We start from the raw sequence: 22,284 nt of genomic DNA on the forward strand, positions 1-22,284 counted from the left end.
TTACTATACTTTAATATTCCTTTTGCTATTGAAAATGTAAACTCAGCATCTTCCGTCCAATCGAAATTGATATGAATCACTTTCTAAAACATAACGATAATTTTTCAGATATTTTATTCCGTATATTTCCACCCGTCGAAAAATTAAATTAGAATCAGGTTTTGAAGTCTATCTGTCGGTGTAAGAGTATGGCCGTTATTCGGTATCCAACTACAATATGCCTCTTTCACTTACCAGTGGTTATATGTTAATGATTTTTGTCTACCGATTACGGTAGCTGTTTTCTACTAGTTTTGAATAAATTATACTTAACCTTGTTTACGTAAAATCGTTTGATTAATTCAACTTAAAATTCTTATACTGAATATACAAATTTAACTCTCTAATATTGTATAATTTAAACGATTTATAAAAATAATTCGAATATGTTTTACAATTTCTCATCTCGTAAATCTTATTTATTGCCTCATCTTTAACCCCTGATAATTCATCTTAAGAAATTTCACATTCACTTTCGGTTTTATTTATAATTCCATCGATACCAGATTTCAAATTAATTAACCGATTCATTTTAATGTCAATACACAATATTTATTCCAATATTCCTCCTTTATTTTAATTACTCGTTGGAAACATTTCACTGCTCTTCGACAGTTTAACATTATTAACATCAGATCATAATCATCTTCAGCCTGAAAAAATTATAAATAACCTTACGAGTGGCCACCTTCTTTACTATGAAATAATTTTGATATGGTTCTTGTCTGGTTGTATTGGTAATCTAACGACCAAATATAACACTTCTAAGATCTTATTTGATTATTTACAACAGGTTTTGAAGCGACTATTATTTCTATTAATCTTGTTTTTAAAATGTATGTAATACTTTGCTTTCTACATTACTTTTACATTTCAAATTTATTGTAAATATTGTTGTAATTTTTTTCTTCTACAACAAAATGATACTGCACGATACCAGTCAACAGTACGATTATGGCTCCAAATTCGGTTATAGTTTTAGATTTTACATTAACCTACTTCTCGTAATTTTTTTTTGTTATGATTATAGTAGCCTGTATTTATGGTAGCTTTCCATATTAAAAAAAAACTTTTCGAACAAATCCATGCTTTCAACCAGCAGAATTATCATTATTTTACGATCCGTTTTAGAAATAATTGGTCGATTTCCTATATTCCTTCCATTTCTTCCACGTGTTTTATCGGATTCTGACCCTTTAAAATCTTATCAGTAGCCCTGTGGATCGCTGAATTTCCCTCTTCCTAAGCTTTTGATTTTGATTTTAAATCTAAAACTTTCTTCAGTTGCTTATTTTCTTTTCCTCTTGATAGTTTTCTGTACTTGATTTTATCATCATGCGATTCTACACCATTTAGTCATTATTATAGTTCCTGCTCCTCTTCAATCCTAGATCAATCTCAATTTTCTGTTGTATTATATTTATTCTAGAAAACGTTTTTATAGCAGGTACAAACACAACTGGTAGCAATGATTCAATGTAGATCAATCTTTTCCACTAGACTAGTAAATTACGTCAGATAAACTTTTGATACATTTTGCATCTTCTTCTGCAAGTTAAATATATTAAAAGTAATTTGTTTACTTTGACTGTTCAGTTCTTGTTTTTCATATTTCTGGATAAAATGAGTGACTTTCTAAGAAAATATGTATGTATATATATATATATATATATATATATATATATATATATATATATATATGTATCCTAAACGACTCCACTTAATATTTTTTTCAAAATGAGGAAGTAGTGGTACTTAACAAAATAACGTTTTGAACTAATGCACTATAGTAAGGGAATACATTAATGTGAAGAATATAACACAGAAACAAAATTTTATCAACTATATAATAAACTAGCCGGTTCGGGCGAGCGAAGCGAGCCCTTACCATCTAACCAGGGGGCTCCGTCCCCTGAATTCCCGTTGTGTTTGTTATCCTCATGGTTGTGAGAATAATATTGATAAATAACAAATAAAGTCTGAAAGGCTCTCTTTCCTCCAATGTTTCCCTCGTTCTTGATGTAGAATCCCGGATACGTTCCTACTGTAGATGAATCTACAGCTCGAGTTTGGGCGAAGTGTTCTCCGTCAGCAGCTAACCGAGAATCACGTAGTTCAGCTGTTTCAGAGGATCGATATACTTTTATTCGTTTAACAGATTTTAAATAATAAGAAAGGTTACTTTTTTTTTTATCTGAATTTTTATGGGCATCGACTGCTAAGGTCATTAGCCCTCGTCACAGTCTTTAAAAGAAACTACTATCACCATCTGGATCGTCATATGTAAGGGTGTAAAGGACCCTTACATTTTATTTGAAAGCACAAACTACACAAAACATTTAAGACATAAAAGACAAGGACAATCACAAACACGTACGGGGTGTAAAGGGCCCCGATATTAAAATTTGGGTTCTCAAAAGACCATGAAATTAAAATTAAAATTAAACTTATCAATACCATTTCTTTCTTTCTTTATATATATAAACTACCGCTTAGAGTATCTTTTACCACAGCATTAAACTTTCATTTTATAGACTTTTAGGAAGTCCACTGGCGTGTAGAAATGCAACTATATTTTCTTCATTTCCATTATCCAGATCAGCACTAATATTATTTGTAAGACGGAACCTCTTTCTGAGGTCCTCATATATGGTACACTCTTCTATTAGATGCTTGATTGTCAGTGTTTCACTACAAACACCGCACATTGGTCTCACTTCGCCGGCTAACAAATATAAATTTGTTAATCGCGTTTGACCGATTCTAAGTCTGGTCACCGCTACTTGTTCACGGCGAGTCAACTTAAAGTCGCTTTTCCATTTATAAGGAGAAGTTTTTACTGAGTTTAATTTTGTATTTAAACTCCTCCATTCAGCGTTCCACTTGTTTCTTACTATGTTTGTTAGACGGTTTTTAACATCTGCCACTCTTACAGGAAATGCATCCAAATCATCGCAGACTGTTGCCTTTCTGGCAGCTTCGTCTGCGATTTCATTACCTGTAATACCAGCATTCCCCGGAGTCCATACAAATACGCATCGCTGTCCTCGTTGTTTTAGAACGTATAAAATGGACAGGATGTTTGCAATTAGGACATCCTTAATGTTCTTGTTCCGAATTGCGACAAGTGCACTTAATGAATCGGAACATATTAGCACTCTCTCTTCGCAATAGTGTTCAGTGTAGCGAAGAGCTTGCTGAATTGCAGTGAGTTCTGCCGTGTAGACACTGGCCACATCTGGCAGTTTCCAAAAGTGGGCTTCTTCATTTACATATATTGAGAATCCAACACCATGTTCGGTTTTAGAACCGTCAGTATAAATTCTAATATGTTCTTCGTAGCTACTGACGGTTGCCAAAAATTCCTGCTGGATGATCACTGCTGGTTTCTTTTTTATTTCTCCTTCAGAGAGATCCAAACTTGTATTTACCGCTGGCAAGAGCCATGGCGGTATTTCTCTAGTAGAAATTGCCAATGTATCTGGAATGGCAATTTCATATTTACTTCTTAATTCGTGGTACCTAATTCCGGCTGGTCTGGAATAGGTAGCACGACGTTCGTATAATGAAGCCATAGGATGGTAAGTCAAAGTCCTGCGTTGACAATTGATGATAATCCAATACAATATAAAGACAATGTAAGATATTTCGCCGTTGAGCGGTACCTTGTTTACCATTGCCATTAATAAATTGATACTAGCCATTCCAGTAGAAATCAGCAAAAGCGTCTATGTTGATGATCTGGCAATTGTGTATGCCAGCAACAAGACTGCTATGGTGAGGTACAAATTGCAACGAGCGATCAATGCTCTAAATGATGTTGCAAGGAATAACGGATTCCAATTCTCACCAGAGAAAACGTGCTGTGTACACTTTTGTAGGAAGAGAATTCCTCATCAAAGTCCTGCGTTGACAATTGACGATAATCCAATGCAATATAAATATAGCGTAAGATATTTAGGACTAGTATTGGATAAAACCCTTACATGGGGATTACATATACAGGACTTGAGTGATAGATGCAAAAGAGCCCTAAACATTATAAAATGTTTATCGAACTTAAATTGGGGCTCAGACAAAGAGACATTATTGAGATTGTGCATTGTTGCATTGGTTCAATCTAAACTAGACTACGGATGTATCGTATATTCATCCGCTAGAAAGTCGCATTTATAAAAGTTAGACGTAGTTCATAATAGCGGAATAAGATATGCAACAGGTGCTTTCCGCACAAGTCCGGCGGTTAGTCTGATGTCTGAAGCCGGAATAATGCCACTACATTATAAAAGAGAGATCCTCTTGTTAAGATATGCAGCAAATATATGGGCTTATCCTGCCCATATAAATAATAAAGAAAGGTTACTTTTCTTTCTTGAAGGCATATTTTGTTAACTTTTGACAACCCAATATCGACAGCCAAAATAAAAATCAAAACCCATAAAAGTTATAATTTAAGCTAATTACAATAATGCTAACAATAAAATATCAAATATTTTAATGAATTTGCTCTTTTTAATATTATGCTTTTTAACCAGATATCTGCCTTAATTAATTTATTCCTTTTATTGTCAAAAAAAAGTCGAGGGTTTTGAGATGTGGGTCTGGAGGAGATGAGGATGGAGAAGATAAAACAGGTGTACGGAGTAAGTGACGTAAAAGTATAAAGAAAAATAAAAGAAGATAGAACAATATTAATTGCTATCACAAGGAGGATAGGAAACTGGGAAGAAAACTGGAAACTAGAACGGAATAATAATTACAGTTCTTGAAGGTGAAAAAAGAAGAGGAAGGAAGAGGCTAAAGTTAATGAATTACATAAAAGATAGTGAAGGCTATGATGAAAAGAAAAGCATGGGAAAAAACAGATGTGGATAATAGTGGTGCCAGGAACCTGCCAACAGGCAGAACACCACGGGATGATAATTACTGAAATCCATTCATAAGTTAAAATTTTATAAAAATACATACAAAAATGAACAGCTTTAAGATGTCAAATTCATTTCCAACTTTATTTCAGTTGTTAAATTATAATTTTCCTTAATAAGAAATATAAAATAAAAAAATATCAGTTACTAAAAACAATAAATACACAGCTGATTTTTGTATTTGAATAAATTAATTTTTTTTTTTGCGTACTGCAGTTTTGGTTTTGCAAGATGTAATGTATTTCCAAAACTAAAAAGTGAATGTGACTGAATTTTTCCCACCCCATCCACCTTTCAGTGCCACTATACTACCACTATACCACTATACTACTACTACATCACTATACTACTGCTGTTAATAGTTTACTTTCGTGTTTTTGGTATATTTATTTATTTGTTTGAATTAACTTTGCTTTTATTTAATTTTATATACCTATTTAATTTATACTGATAATTTTTTATCACATTGTGATTCTAGTTTGTGGTATGCTTTCATACGTATTATTTTCTTACTTTAATTTCTTTTAACTAGTTTTCCCTGAAAGTATTTTTTGTAAACTAATGTTTTTCTTGTTTAGGCTTGGCCTTATTATCCCCTTAGTATCTTGGCCTTAGTATATAGTCAAGTTTTTTTTAAAGACAAACCTTTTTTTACTTGTTTTCGTTTTAATAGTCTTTTGGAAACTTTTTGTTTACTTTGTTATATTTTGTTTTATTTTTTTAAGTTAAATTACTATTTCTGTTTTATTTTTCTTACCTATTGATATTAATGATTGAATATCCAATGGTTTCTTTGTTGTTAGAAAAATTTTTTTTCCTTTTATTTTTGGGACTTCCTTTGGTTGAAAAACATCTTTTTGGCCTTCAGTTGAAGATTAATCGCTAACCATTTGTTTTCAAGGTTTTTTTTAGAAATTTAAATTGAGTAATTTTTCACGTTTGATTGTAGATAAACATTTTGCCTGGTAAATAAATTTCTTTAGAATTGTTTTGCAATTCTAATTTTTTTTACGAACTATTTCTTCTTTGATAGTTTATTTTGTCTTTTTTATTGCAGATATTTTATAATTTAAAATTTAGTCGTAATTTTTCTTTAATTCTCTGTTTTCTTTACTTTATAAGCTTGAAGTATTTATTTTTGTGTGATTTAATAACAATGTGACTGTAATTTTTTTCTCTTCACTTAAACACTATTACTTTTTTTTTTCTCTCTTGGTTTAAGCCTCGTTTTCCATTTAGGTTTCTATGGCATTCTTGTTTATACGACAAAGTCTTTAAAATATTTTGTTGTTTTTAACGGATAATTAAAATGTTTTAAGGGCTTTATCTACATTCTTTCTTATTGCAAAACTTCTTATCTTCCCTTTACTTCTAGTTCAAATTTTATTATTTCTTAAATATAATAATTAATGTAAAATATTATTTATGTCTTATCACACAGTTAAAAACTAATGTATAAAATACTTTTTTGTCTTTCTTTTTAATTATTTTCTACTGTTGAGTTATCAGCAGTGCAAACAAGTTGCCTTTCAATTCGGTTTGAATAGATACTTAAGAATAAATATATTACACGAGATGTATCTATGTTAACATTAAAACAATTGAAAAGAGAGTATTAAGAACAAAAATAATAAACTGTTGCAAGATATAGTATAATTATTTTTAAGGAAGAAAAAATGGTCTGTTTACGTACAACATTTGATTCTTAATTAAAGAAAACAAAATTTTAATATTTTTTAGATTTAGTTTTTTTAAAAAATTAAATAGGTCTTCGTGTGTGAATTCAAAATATAATTAAGTAGAATTTAAAACTTATGGAAACGGAAATATGCTCCGATTTTATAATAAAGAATCTTATAGAGCTTCAAATTCTGGTCCACATATATCGAAATTAAAAAAACGATTTTTTTTCATTGTTATTTAGCTCACAGTTAATGGGTCATTTCAGCTATTTTTTGACATCATTAGTACCCTATGGAAAGAGGCTAAAGGAAGTCTCAATTATAAGATTATCTCTTGGAAATATCTATATTTATATTATTTAAAATGTTTAAAACAGTAAATGAAAAAATTAAACAAGGAGAACTAATAATAATTTTAAGAAGATAAAGTTGGTTTTATTTGCAGTTTGTTTTTTTCTATGATTTAGTTAAAAGGTATAATAAAATTTAATGGAAACAAAAGTCAAACAACTGTTTCCGTGCCGCTTTCTTCACTCAACCAGATTGTACAAGTCAACGATAAACTATAACAGTACAGGGAAAGTATAAAACATTTAGTACCAAGAAATGATTCTTTTGAAAGTAATTATCGTATATAAAATTTGAGAGCTCTAATTTAGCTACCGTAAAATATATATAAACGAGTACTATTAATTAGAAAAATTATATAATATTAATTATCGTAATAATTTGATGCTTAGTCATCAGTTACTCTACTATCAACTACATAAATATTAAATATTAAGTCCTACTGATTTTAAGTGTAACTCTCAAAAATGTACTGTCAGTTTTTTTATTAATTTTACATAAAAAGAGAACAAAAAACTTTGTCCGTTAAGTTTTGAGTCTGTTGAATGCCTTAAAACATTTTTCAGACTTTTACACTATTTGTATAAAAATAAGTTGATTAATCTTTGCTGGTACAATTGGTTCCCCAAAAAGAATCTGTAAACGTTGAGTTCTTTCCCATTACGTATAACAAATTTAAAGAATTATAATTTTAAACTAATGCACTCAATAAGTTATGAAGTTGTAATCTACAAAATCTATAAATGACAAACGAACAGATAGTTGAAGTTTAAAGAACTCTTTTTATCTAAACTTTTTATACAGGATAAAAAGTATACGTCTAATTTCTTAGAAGTTATGTTTAAACGACTTCTGAAATCGATTAGACCTCCAAAAGAATTTAACAAAATTCTGGCTTAAATTATAAAAAAAGAAATTATTACACACTATCCTACTATAGTAGTGCAGAAATTACGATCATAATTTATTCAATAGTATTTATGTAATTACAATATTTCCGTTTTAATTTACTATTTTTATCCGTACATATTTTTAAAGTACTTTATATAACTTAAACTTAAATGAAGGATCATAATTTATCACAGCCCAAAAAAATTCACAATACATTCTATAAATATACAACAGTAAAATATAAATATGAAATATACATAAGAGTATATAAATTAATAAGAGTATAAATTCTGTAAGTTTCAACGTACAATTAATGCTGATAATAATTCGGCACACTTATAATTATAATAACTAAATAATTACCATTAAAAAATCAAAAATTAGCTGCGCTTAAATATGATTTCTATTTTTTGGATATTCCTATCTACATTATAACTCATCCATAAAGTATTGAAGCTTTATCTGATTTGCACTACTGAGATTTGATGATATTTACCGAAAACAAAAACTGAAATTTTATTTGTTTTTCAAATTGAGGGAAAAGAAATTGTAGTCACTTAAGGATTTACTGGAAAAAAATAGAATATTTATAAATATATCTCTGAAGATATCGCCTATTTTTAACAAAAAATATAGATTTGCCTTTTTATTAGAGCTTCATCAATGCTATTGTATAAACAGGAAGAAGGTTTTGTTTGTTCGGGATAAACAAAAAATTTACTACATCATTCGCAACCAGATTTTACCCATATTTTTTGGTATAACTGAGAAAGTTTTTAAATATATTTCATTTCGAAAAATCCGTAAAAAAAATATATATATGTAGTAGTGAAGATTTTCCGGTTGAAGCACAAACTTTAATGAATTTTGAAGTGTGAGGGTCTATCACTGTGTGAGCTGGGTTTTGTCTGAATGATTATGAATATATAAATTAATAATTAATATAATCCATCTTACCAGCACGTTGATAAGTTCTCTAGATCTTTCGGCTTGCTTGAAAGCCATCATCAGGAGTTAAAATGAATGCATTAGTATACAAAAGAGTATACTAGTAGGACCGGACAGTCATAACTGTTTTAAAATTTTTAAACTTTGAATTTAATGCATTAATTTTAGCTCCTGATGTTGGTTTCCAAGTAAGCCGAAAGATCTAGAGAACGTATCAACGTGCTGGTGAGGTGGATTATATTAATTTTTAATTTATTTATTTAACGTATCAGCGGTACCATATTTGAGAAATTGATTATGAATATGTCAAAACCAATCTCAAGATTTTTTGGAAATTCGGAGTTTCAAAGGTTAAAATGGATTTTTGAATATTTTTTGAAGCCCTGTTATTTTTTTTAAATTTCTCAGTAAGAAATGAAGAAATCAACCTGATTTCTGATGAGTGTAATTTTTACATCTATAAACCAATTTCTAGAGTTTTAAAATTCGACCTCCTTGAAAGGGGATGAAAAAGGTAAAAAAAAATTTTGAACAATGATTGTAAATTTTCCCAATCCCGACTAAACCATTTTAGGGTTTTTTAATTCCAATTTTTTAATGGGTGTAATGGAATACGGCGCTGTGACCAACACAGCCCCCGTCACCGTTACTGTATGTGTGACTGGCTGCACTTGCTTCCGGTTATTTGACTAAAACAAAATAAAAAGATTGACCGCTACGGAAAGCGCAAGTAACCATATAGCGCGGGCAAAGCTGCAATGGGAAGCTACTTAAAAATATAGTTTTGCTTATTTATTAGAGTTTTAGTAAACTCCCCCGAACCAATTTTAGATCGTGTATATTACTAAAACTGCATTACTAATCTTATATTTCATCCTTACATTATTTCTGTTCTTATTTATTTATTGCAATTCAGTTTAAAGGCAATTTTCTTCTTATTTTAAGTAATTAATAAAACTGAGAACATTTATAGTACTACTTTGCAGTATTTTTCATTCTTACTGAGCATGCAAAGCTTTTATTAACCAGGTCTGCTGTGTTACTGAGTGTAGGCCTACCGTATTTACTTCGATTCTTATTTTTTTAAATAGAGTCAAAAAATAATAAAATTTTCAAATATTCGATCAATTTTTTTTAAATATATTTTCTTAAAAGTAATTATAGAAATTAGATTATATAAAACGATTCCTAGAAGATTTTTTATTGCCTTACTGAATTCGCGAGTTTTTTAAATCACGCCTCTTAAAGGAATGAATAAGCACTAATTGAATATGAATGGACAGATAAGAACTGAAATGTTTTAGATACGATACAAATTACTTAAATTCTTCAAAGTTTGTGAAATTTATAATAGTTCAAGAGCTTTTATAAGCTGAAGCCGTTCAGTATAAATCCAAAACTCAAATAGGTGATATTATAACCACATTTTATTCAATAATTACTAAGATTATTATCGCATCGATTTAGAAAAATTAATAAAAAATGAAATTTTGATACTGTATTTATAGTCGACGGGATTTTGATAAACCTCGATTTATTGATCCAGTTACCTCAGCGAATATATATCACAAAAGAAAAGATCTTCGAATAGTGTAATTTTATAAAGCATTTTATTATGATTATAATAATAAAAAAAGAAACTTATATCGTACTAAAACATCTGCGTTATTAGCGTTGGTTTTAATTTATTTGAAGAAAATTTTTCATAGAAATTATGTATAAGATTGGTTCGTTTTTCGTTTTTTTCGATAGCCTGTTTCATAATATACAGATACATAACCTTCTTAAAATATTTTGTGAAAATATGTGTAAGCGAAAATATAGAGCCGACTTCGTAATTGTCTATACAAAGTTTTTACTATTTAATAAAAGTATGAAGGGACTGTACACTTCTTGTAGAAGAATGTGAGATTCCCAGCAATTTAATCAAATTTCCTTTATAGCCGTTTTTCTGTCCCATTTCTCTTATTGAACTGTGAAAATATGTACACCCTATAATAGAGTCATTGTTCTACGCTGAAAGAGTTTCCCTTTTTACTAAGCGACAAAGGAGCTTTTTAAAAATGGCAATCGTCATTTTGAAATCGGCCATCGGAAAAAAATTATTAAGTACTTATAAGTGCATAAAGCTCTATTTTAAATATATTCAAAGATATTTATTATATAATTTCTTAATTATGAAATTAAGCTAGCGGGAAAAGATACAAAAAAGTATCTATTTTTTATGAGTAATTTTTCCTAATTCCTATACGTTTTATCTTGGATAAATCACAAGTCACATTTACAAGGCAGTAAAGAGTTTTTCGGTGTTAAACTAAATTTTTTCATTAGGTGATTTGTAAGAATCAAGACAAGGTTTTTTCTTGATCTACATAATAATTCAGAATGCAAGGTGCTGTTTGAACGCAATCTAAATAATTAAAAATATAAAATTTCTAAGGTAGAATTTAAAATAATCTAATTTTCGTAAATTGTTTATAAAACATCTGAAAAGAGTGATAACTACGCACATAAGCACTAAATTAAAACGGTATTACTATAATTATAGAAATAGTAATGAATCAACTCTACGTTCATACATGAAATGTTCAACCTTTAAATTACATTGCAAACAGTAAATAGTACTCTTGTATTAGTACAGTATGCTGTATATACTGTACAGTAATAAGTGTTTTATAATTTATTAATTATAACATAACTGTTGTTCTTATTTATTAAGGTCAAATTGAATTCATAAATTGTTTTGCTATTGCCTCTAAACATATACATTTTACCTTTTAAAACCTGACCTACACAGTTTACCACATATAAAATTTGAGAAAGTAGGCTTATGTTAAATTTATAAGATCTACTGTTTTTATCAAATTTTAGTATTATCTAATTTTCTGGTTAATTGTTTGGAAAAAGTATTGGTATAAAATATTTTTTTAATTTATTTTTAATTATTCTCTTCGCTACTGATTTTTTAACGTTAAGAAACTATCGGTAAAATAATTTACAAAAAAAAAAAATAATAATAATTTTGAGTTTAATTTATTTTATTAATCTTGGAATTCTTTTATATTATTAAATTTATTTTTTTAACTCCATTAAAAATTAAAAAATGAATCTTATAATAAAAAACATTTTACTCCAGAATGATTACTACATATGATTATAACTGGTTTCTAAGAAACTTATTGTAAATATGTTATTATTTTACATCTGCATTCTTCTTTAAATGTTTTCTTTATTTATACCCTCCAGGAAATAGCTGAACACCATAAATTACAAATGTATAAAGATAAGTTATTTAACCAGCAATAAACATTCAGTAAAAAATAATTGATTATAGAAAATGTAGAGTAGAATCGTTACATCTGGCCTTAGTAAAACCTAGTAAAGGATTTTAATTCTTTTTTTTTTTTACTTAACTACAGAAGAATGTTTTGATACTTGAGTGTAGTATATGTAATATATATATAGATGTATATGTGTGTCTTAGTGCATGTGTGCATGCACACATGCACAAAGACATTAAAATCTTATTTTCAAATTTGAGCGACCAGTCCTCGATAAGTTTAAAATTGATTTAATATTTAAGAAGCAAGCAGCAATTCCCAGACTCACAAGTTCCACCATAAAAAATTATATGGCTTTTCTGCTTCCTCTTCTTTATAAACAAAGTACAGAATTTAGTTTGCTCTTCTAAAATTTTAATTTGTGTCAATGTAATTTAATAAAGATCGACTGGAATGTGAGGTTTTTAGAAGATCAATTTTTTTTTTAATTTTGAGAGCACCTTAATTTCTTTTTCTATTTTGTTTCTGGAGATTGCTGATATAACTTTATTTAATGAGAAACATTTGCAATTTGTTGAATATTTTGGTTCTTCGCTGGAATGAAATATGGCTCATAACTTAATGTAAATAAGATATTCATAAACTAATAATTCTTTTTTAGGAATTACATGTGTCTTTTTTAAGACACATGTTAATACAAATATAATTTTCATAAAACCTGATGATCCATTAAATTAATTTTAAGATTAGCTTTGTAAAGATATAATATCTATAATAAGTGGATGAAGTTATAATCATGAATTTTTTACACACACATAAATGTATATATACATAAAATACATTTACATCAATCTATTTTATAATACCTCTGTTAAACTTCAATTTTGCACAAAACAATAATTTTTGATAAAAATTACATTCTGTTTAACCTCCATTAGAAGAGTCATTAAAAGGACTAATAACTAGATTCTTCTAGCAACAAAAGAAATTAAAATGAAATTAAAAATAATGTTGAGTATTATTTTGCAAAGTTTTAGAATTTATTACATGACTCTGGGCATGAGAATGTAAAAGATTTTTATCTTTTACATTCTCATTCTCATTTATTCATTTCTCATTCTCATTTATTCTGTGAATACAGAAAATGAGTCTAATTTTATATTAAAGACATGCTAAACACACATGTTTATAAATTTAATATTTTAAATAATGCTTTTAATTTAATTCTTCATAAAATGTTCTGATAAAGCAGAAGACCTTTTGCTAAAAACTAAATAAAACGTAATATGGGAGAAAAATTAAATCAGTAATGAAAAAAATAGTTTTATAAATAAGTACAGAATGACTGAATGAAAATCCAAAACTTCACAGGAATACCTTACTGTTTTCTTTTCGAAAGGTTGCTTAGTCACTTTGCCCCTCGTTCCTGAGTATTCATATAATCATTTTATATCCTAGACTCTTGAGGCCAGGATGTGTTATTAATTACAATCCAAGCAATAAATGAAAACTAGAAGACAGTACCAAATTATCATCGGCATTTAAGTTAAATGAAATATCAGCTTTCCAATAACAAAAATTAATGTTTAATCTCTGCCTCCCCGACTCAATTAATACAGTAAGAAGTTACATCTGTTTGTTGTTTGATTTTGAGGTAGTGGGTTCATTGATTTGTAATGTTTGGTTAATCTGAGTTAATTACCGTAATTTTATTTGTAAGCCTGTGTTAGACACTGATATTTGAATTATGTGAGATTTATTTATTTGTGTTACAGAAGGTGGATAACCGGTTGGCTATGAGACGGGATAGCAACTCGGCTGAGCTATGGTTATCGTCACTCGGGTAAGTAAAACACCAATATTTTAATTTAAAATAGTAATGAATATTCATAATATTAAAAAATAAATTACGACAATAATCTGTAATTAAAAAAGGAAACTTATTTGCATATAAGCTATTTGTGAATACTAATTTGCTATACTTCTAAAATAATTATTTATGAATGTTTAATGAAAAGTCTTATTATAACTGCATTTATATTTTACATAGTTTTAGTTAGATACTAGCATTAGCAATTATGTATGAGGTATAGTATTTAATAGGCTTTTTATGACATTTAGAATAAGATAAACAGGTTGTTGAAATAAGGTTAATCTTGTTAGATATTTTCTTAATAGATCTTAGGCTTATTTAATGTTACATTAGTCTAATCTGTCAGTCTTTATTCATTATTTTTTTATAAATTATTGTAATTTTATCAAAATGTATCTAAACAAAAAAGTAAATTTTATTACTGATTAAAGCATAGAAACATTCAAATAAAATTTTATTTAAAAACCAGACTGATTTTAAATTCAATACCAGTGGAAGATTTATATGAAAAAATGGAAGTAGTTAAATCACAAGTATAAGAATTTCATTACATATTTTTAAAAAAATTGAAATTATTAAAAACAATTGAAAATTAATAACATAAAAAACAAAAATATTTACTATTAATAAATTAAAATAAATGAAATTAAATTATAACATATTAAAAATAATGCATACATATTGAATAGTATATGTCATTACACTAAAAAAAAAAAAATCCTTTACTTTATGATATGTTCCATACTGCCTGGAGTACAAGTCACAGAAATGCTGAAATACTTAAAAAATTCCAATCAGAAATAATTTGAATCACAAACTAACCTTAATACATTCACAATATACAATAATTATACAGAGGTGAGTATGTTACATATACATTTACAAAGACACAGAGATTTTAACATGGGCAAAATTGGAAATGATATTATACTCTTCAGCAGCCATATTAATACACATGCTAAAAGTCTATGAAAAAAAAAACTAAATGAAATCAAATAGACAAAAGGACTTACTTATCAAAAAAAATGTACACATAAAGAAAACATAGTATTTATAAACACTACACAACCTTCCTTAATTTGATGGTTAAATATTCTGACATTCATTAAGATATATAGCTTTTCTGGAAGACACACCATATGAAGAAAAAAAAACCAGAAGTAGTTAAATCATAAAAATCAAGAACTTTATTAGATATCCAATTAAAATAGAAATAATTCTTGATACAAACGTCTTGTCAAACCTCTTCTGGAAACAAACCTCCTTCACAATTATAAACTTACAAACAAAACCTTCAAAAATTATAAACTTACATGTAGTCCTGAAAGGACTACATCCTGTGAAATTATTTTAACAATTACACAAGCATAACTCATTTATACAAAGTAATTTAGGGGGATACTGATCATTACCTTCTCAAAACACTGATACTTAACACCTTTACTCATTAATCTATACACAGATTGCAGAAACATTACTGTGTCTAAAAAAAAAGAATATTTTACTTTTCTGCAATCAGCCCAGATCACTCTCTTATTGATTCCAACCACCTGTAAAACTATATGCAATGAAAATTATAGTCGTAGAACTTGTTTTAATTTTTATTATTCTATAAAACTTGTTCAGAAATGCAATTATATGTTTGATTTATACAACAAAGATATAAAAATAGCTGTATAAACTGCTATTTATCCTTCTACTCAATTCCTGGAATTATTTATTTTGTAGATCCCTCTCCATGAAGTAATTATGAAAATGTCTTACTTTATATAAGAGTTGTTTGTATTTAGCTAGTAATTCTAAAATATATTACAAACATTTTTGGAATTAAAAAACAAAATAACATTAAAGTAAGTTTTCTAATATGATTAGTAATCCTTAATTCTTCTCTATACAGCAGTACATTTTTTCTTCATAGAATTTTCTTATTCTCTTTTTAATTATAAAAATAATTCTGAACTTTGTTAATAGTTATTTATACTTTTCTAGCATTTATTAAAAAGACCATACGACCGAATCCAAAAGTTTTAATTTCAATAGTTATCTAGGAATTAAGGATATATAGATAACTAAGGATATGTGATAACTAATATCAGGATAAGACTTATTGATTCATCATCTGTATTTCTCCAAAAACATTTTCCCTAAAATAAGTCATTATGATTTATGCTTGCAGTACTCATCAAAATTTAGAAAGCTCAGTTGACATGCACAGTGAAAATAGATTATTAGACTAGTGAGGAAGTACAAAGTACAACACAAACACATGCATGTATCATTGATATATGAATGTGCACTGTACGGTACATTTACACTGCTAACAATGATTGAAAACAAACTTACTTAAAAAATGTACCAGCCGACTGAGTATAAAATTTGTATCACTTCATGCTGGCTTAGAAGCTGAACATATTTTTAACTATAGTTTAGCATTTTTTTTTACCAGTTACAGCAAAATTGTGCCACAGCTGCTAACCAGGAAACAATAACATAATATTCCCTATTGGGAACTTTTGGATGACTGAAATAGAAACAAAAACCTTTTAAAAATTATTATGACAGGAAATAATTTATGGGTGTATAGTTATGATGTAAATAACAGTAAGGCAGAGTTTGTGATAGAAAATGAGAAAGAAAAGCCAGAAGCACCAGATAGCAATTTATAAGTGCTTTACCCAACCATGTGCTTTCCAGATTAATGAATGAGTTTTTGATAAAATACACTCCCACTGTTATTCCTCAACCCTCCTACTTATAAAAATGCTCCTATAGACTACTTTAAACTAAATTCAACCTTTAAAAGCTTTTTTTGAAACAACTGCAAGAGATTAAAGAAAATTGCTATTATTCTCCACTGCAAAAATGATATTCCAGGAAGTTCATCAATTTAAAAAAAAATCTGGAAGAAGTACATTAATAGGGAACAGTTATTAGTGCAGCACTGTAATGAAAATAAACAAGAATAACATCTTAATTATTAAATAAAGCTTTTTTTACATAAGTTAGTTTCTTTATGGACAATCCTCATAGAGGGTGGAGACAATAGAATAAGACAAAGGCTGCATATGTGTAAAACAGATAACTGACAATGTCATATGTAGTATAAAAGTTGGTATTAAAATATTTGTACAGAAAAGAGAGGAGATAGTATTAAACCAGGTTAAATTACAGATGATTTAAGAAAAGGTGTTTAGCATTGCTTAAAAAACCTTATTAATAGATAATGAAATATATATAAAAAACTTAGGTTATATTCATTCATTTGATCTGATAGAAAAAACAAAATATCTTAACAAACTACTGTGAAAGTGTAAATAAATGTGAAAGTAAATTGTATGTGAAGATAAATGGCCACAGTTGATGTATAGTATCCTATAATTATATATATATATATATATATATTAACTTAGCAAAATCAATTCTTTTTTTGTTATTGTATTTGTCCATATTCCCTCTGTACAAATTATATCAAAGACAAAAGCATAACACAGTGTTCCACCAAAAGTACAGAATTCAATAATGCCTTTTACCTTATGCTTATTGTTTTTCCATTTTAAGAGCACTTTTGAGAGTTTCCTCTTCGTCAGGTAATAATTTTTTTTTTTTAAATTAAACATTAAACTCAAAAACATTAAAAAATTAAAATGTTCACATATAAAAATATGTAGTCAAAAAATTAAAATAAAATAATTCATGTGGCCAGCCAAACATACAGTACTGTTAACTACTATATTAACTATTGTACTGCTGACAGTGCTGTTTGTACTGTCAACGTGAAATATTTTATTTTAATTTTTTGACTATATATTTTTATAATATATGACAATTTTATTTTTTTAATATTTTTTAGTTTAATGTGTGATTTTTAAAAAGTTTTTATTAACTGACAATGTAAGAATGCATACATTTTTGGTCAGTCTGGGCAGTTATTACTAATACACAAATGTGTAAGCAGTGTATGCAGTGTTTTATGACTGTAAACTTTGTTTTTTCGTGTTGGGCACCTGCTATCCATTTTATTATAACAAGCGGATATTAGAAATTTTTTTTGTAAATAGCCTACTGTGATGTATATTAAATGCTTTTATTTAACTTACAATGTATGTACCATAAATTAACATAAGCATGCATCTTGCTTTAAAAGCATGTAACTTAAAATTTGTAATTCTTCATTTTTTGGTTATCTTTTTATGTTTGCAGGTGTTATGCCACTAGGTGTTCTTTTCGATCTTTCAACATAAAATAGAGTTTTGTATTTAAGTATATAATTTTTGTTAAGATCTAATAATCAGTTTTTTTAATTCAAAACTATGAATTATTTGATAAAATATCAAAAATAATTTATCTTGAATTTGTCAGAAAAGAAAGAAAAACACTTAACTACCTTGTGTTAAGTTTATGATTGTGATATGAATATATGGAAATATCCGGTTTGGAGTCCCTGAGTTCAAAAAAGGGGTTTTTAAAAAATGTCTCTATGTCTGATAAAGTTTCTGTTGATGATAATTCTTCCATAAATTTTTAATGTTATAATGATAAGAATATTTTTTTTTTTAATAAGCTCAACTAGTATAGTCCTATACCATATAAAATTCAATTTTGACAAAAAAGTCAGTTAGAATCTTCCTTGTCAAACCAATGAAGCGAAACATGTGTCCGCATGCACATCAATGTTTGCTTAATTTATTTTTTTTGCTGTGAATTTAAAAAAATACCAGCAGCAGCAATGAGGATGAAGACACAAAAGTACATCTATTCTCTGGTTTAAACACTACTGCGTTGGCGGGACCTTCTTATACAGTTAAAACCAATGTGCAACACAATGAAAATGAAATTCAAGACAACAGCAGATGCCAAACACTTCAAGAGGAAATTCAATTACCAGTGGCTGGATGCATATTCACCATTGCTAATATATGCAATGTGACTCAAAGATGCTTTCTGTTAATATTGCCTGTTGTTTCCACTGTCAGCCAGAACGATGAGAGGTAGTTGAACTTCTTTATCAATCAGACCTTTCACTTAGTACAAGGACATGTACAGTATTGCAAAGCACATGAACAGCCCCAGAAATATCATACTGCAGTGGAATCTGCAAAATCGTTCATGGAGGGCGTTCCAATGGTCATTCAACTTCACCAGCCTTCACAAAATTTAATTAAAAAAAAATAAAAAAGTACTGTCCTCAATTGTTTACTGCGTCATTTTTTCCAGCACACATGATTTAGCTCTCAGAGGCAAAAACCTGAGTGGAAGCGTACTTACTGATTTATGCAATTTACGCATCGAAGCAGGTGATTACAACGAAATGACCATTTTGAGCACGGGCCGAAAAACGCGTCATACCGATCACCTATCTTCCAAAATGAAATAATTGGTCTATGTGTCAATCAGGGAACACATCATTACAAGAGTTAAAAAAGTTTGCGTTTACAGTATTTTGGCTGACGAGACCTCGGATATTTCTGAAAATGAACAGCTCTCTATTTTATTACGTTTCTTCTATAAAAAGGCCAACGAAATTGAAGAAGAATTTTTTGCCTTTGTAGAACTTGAAGGACTTAATGCCGTAAATATTGCCAAAGGCATTGAACATTTTGTGACAAACTTAAACCTATGCCCTGATAATTGTGTGAGAATTAGGCTTCGACGGATGTTCCACCATGTCTAGGAAAGGAGATCTGCATGCGATTTTGTGACAAAATTAAAAAAAGTCTTCTACTTCCATTATTCTTCTTACAGACTTAACCCTGTCGTGAACGACTTTAATGTTATCTCAAAAATTCGAAACTACGTTGGAACTATCAAGGAGATAATCACATTTTTTCGCGAATCTGTTTTTCGGCGCAATATTATTGCTAGCATTCATTAAATGGGGAAGACTAGGTGGTCAGAGAAATACAAGAGCATCCGTGTTTTTAAGGTACACTTCATTGATATTGTTAATGCATTAGAGACCTTAGCTGAAGAGGGAAATGAAGCAACCAGAAAAAATACTTATCAAAGGCATACAGCGGCTTGCAGATCTTCCATTTATTGTGTCAGTAACCTTAATTGCTAAATATTCCGGTATACTAGGCCGCATAGCGAATTCACTTCAATTGAAGGCACTTGACGTAGTCAAAGCCAACCAGCAACTATTCAAACTATTCTTGACATGCTACGAGTCCATCGTAAAAGTTGCGGAGAACGTCACGACTGCCGATTTAAAAGAAGCAGCCACATTGCAATGCATTTCAATGTTGATATAACCGCCACTCGCATTGCTGGCCAAAAGAAGTATAGAAGCAATCATGCAGCCTAAAATCAATCCAAATTTTGGAGAAAGTTTCTAGTAATTCCTTACTTGGATTTCATTATATCATCATCAGAAATCAGATTTTCTATATACAAATCGCCTCCATTTTCAATGATAAATTACCATCCGAGTTCCATTGGAGGAATGAGTAAAAGTACTTCATCTTATGCAACTTTCTACAGTTTAGAAGACATTGAAGGAAAAAAAAAATTGTGGTTCAAAATGTGGAATGAGGTACGGGAAGCGCCAGACATAATTGAGGATTTAAAAAAGAGCGAATCGTTTTTCCCGACTGTTAGAAAGACTGCTGATATTTCTTTCACACAGCTCTGTACTATCGAGCGTTCATTTAGCTCCCTTCGTTAAATTAAAACATGACTAAGAAGCACCAGGTATCTGTGTTAAATATTTTTCACCAACAATGGATTTTAGTTAACAAGAAGCAATTAGTTGAAGCCGTAGTTAGACAATCTGCATCTAATACTCGCAAACTTTTGTTACAAAATTAGTTCTTTTTAAATAAAAATTTTATTCTTCCTTTATTTTATTATGTATTATTGTATAGCACCCTCTTCATAGACTAACCTTCCCCCATGAAAGAAGTTAAATTAAGAAAGTTGTTCCCCTTCCATTTTGAGCTGTAAATCTTATATTCCTTTTACCCGGCTTCTAAAGTTACTATTTTTACAGGATAGCCATTAACAGAACCAACTGTCCATTCATACTTTTTATGTGTGTTGAGTGAACTTTTCTAAAACCTACTTGGTCTTCCTTCCCGGCTCTAAATTTTAATCTGATTTAAATAATTTATCGTTTAGACGTAGTTCATGATTGTCTCCCAAAAGTTTCCTTTATCTCCAGTCTTCTTTCCTTTAAAAACCATGCTCAGAATTTTCTTTAAGTTCATATGTCAATTTATCTAAGATCCGGATGTTCCAGGTTTTAGAATATATAGTGAATGTAGTAAATTATAAAAACTTGGCCGTTAAAGGCAAAATTTGTAAAAACTATGTTTGGTTATGGAATCCGAACACATCTTTGTTGTATTACAGCAGTTCGCAATTTGCTGTCTCGTGGTAATGTATTGTCTCGTACGTTTGAACTACAACAAGAAATTTATATTTATAAAATTTATAAATGTATATTTATCTTTAAAGAGAAGGAACACAAGTACACCTTTCTGCTAATGAATGAAACTTTTTGATTAAAACTAACACATTTATGTGACATTTTGAAGAGCTGAATGCTCTGAATCTTTTCCTGCAGAGAAGAAACATGCTCATTTCAAAGCGCTTGCGAAAATTTTAGCTATTTTTAAAAAAAAATTTAAGCAACGGAAAAAGAAATGAATGAAGTCAAAAGCAACGAATATTTGCCCTTTATCGCAAAATGTGTGACCTCCATTGGAGTTGATTTCTCTCGAGGTATGAAATCCATTTTTGAAGAATACTTTTCACAGCTTATCACTTGCTTCGAGAAATATTCTCAAAATAATAATATCGGAAAATTTCCATAAATTCAATATCCAATCAATGCTAGTGGCCCATCTGAATTTGCTGCTGGAGAAGAAAATCAATGGGGTTGAGTTATCTTGTGAAAATAAATTTAACAACTTGAAATTAACTAAATTATGGATGTTAGTAAAAGATGAATATCCAATCCTAAGTGTTAATACTCAGAAAATTTTAATTCTATTTGCATTCCAGAGAATTCCGTTTTAAATTCCAAACTTATTTCCATTTATTATTTGTGCAAAGCTGGTTTTTAGGCAGTTGCTGTTATAAAATCTAAGCATCGCGCGAAAATCAATATGGAGAAGGAATTGATTTTCGAAGGAATTGAATCCTTACAAAGAATTATTGACTATTTTGTAAAGTTTATTTATCAGAATTTAAGTTCGCCGAGAATCGAAAAGTTTTGGAATCACTGATTTAGAAATTATATCAATTCGGATAAATAAACACGTTAATTTTACATAGCTTAACCCTATATTCTGTTT

At 28.9% G+C, this 22,284-nt stretch overlaps 1 protein-coding gene across 2 annotated transcripts in view; it reads left to right on the top strand.

Annotated features, from left to right (window-relative positions):
* ck (unconventional myosin-VIIa ck) overlaps positions 1 to 22,284 on the top strand; it is a 303,003-nt gene that overhangs the window by 161,361 nt on the left and 119,358 nt on the right. For both annotated transcript variants that reach the window (XM_075355398.1, XM_075355399.1), the window contains exon 2: positions 13,890 to 13,957. In XM_075355398.1, the coding sequence (XP_075211513.1) occupies positions 13,940 to 13,957 (18 nt within the window). In that variant the 5' untranslated portion in view covers positions 13,890 to 13,939. The remainder of the gene's footprint in view (positions 1 to 13,889; positions 13,958 to 22,284) is intronic.

This window comes from Lycorma delicatula, chromosome 2 (assembly GCF_047948215.1).
Source record: "Lycorma delicatula isolate Av1 chromosome 2, ASM4794821v1, whole genome shotgun sequence".
Classification (NCBI taxonomy): domain Eukaryota; kingdom Metazoa; phylum Arthropoda; class Insecta; order Hemiptera; family Fulgoridae; genus Lycorma; species Lycorma delicatula.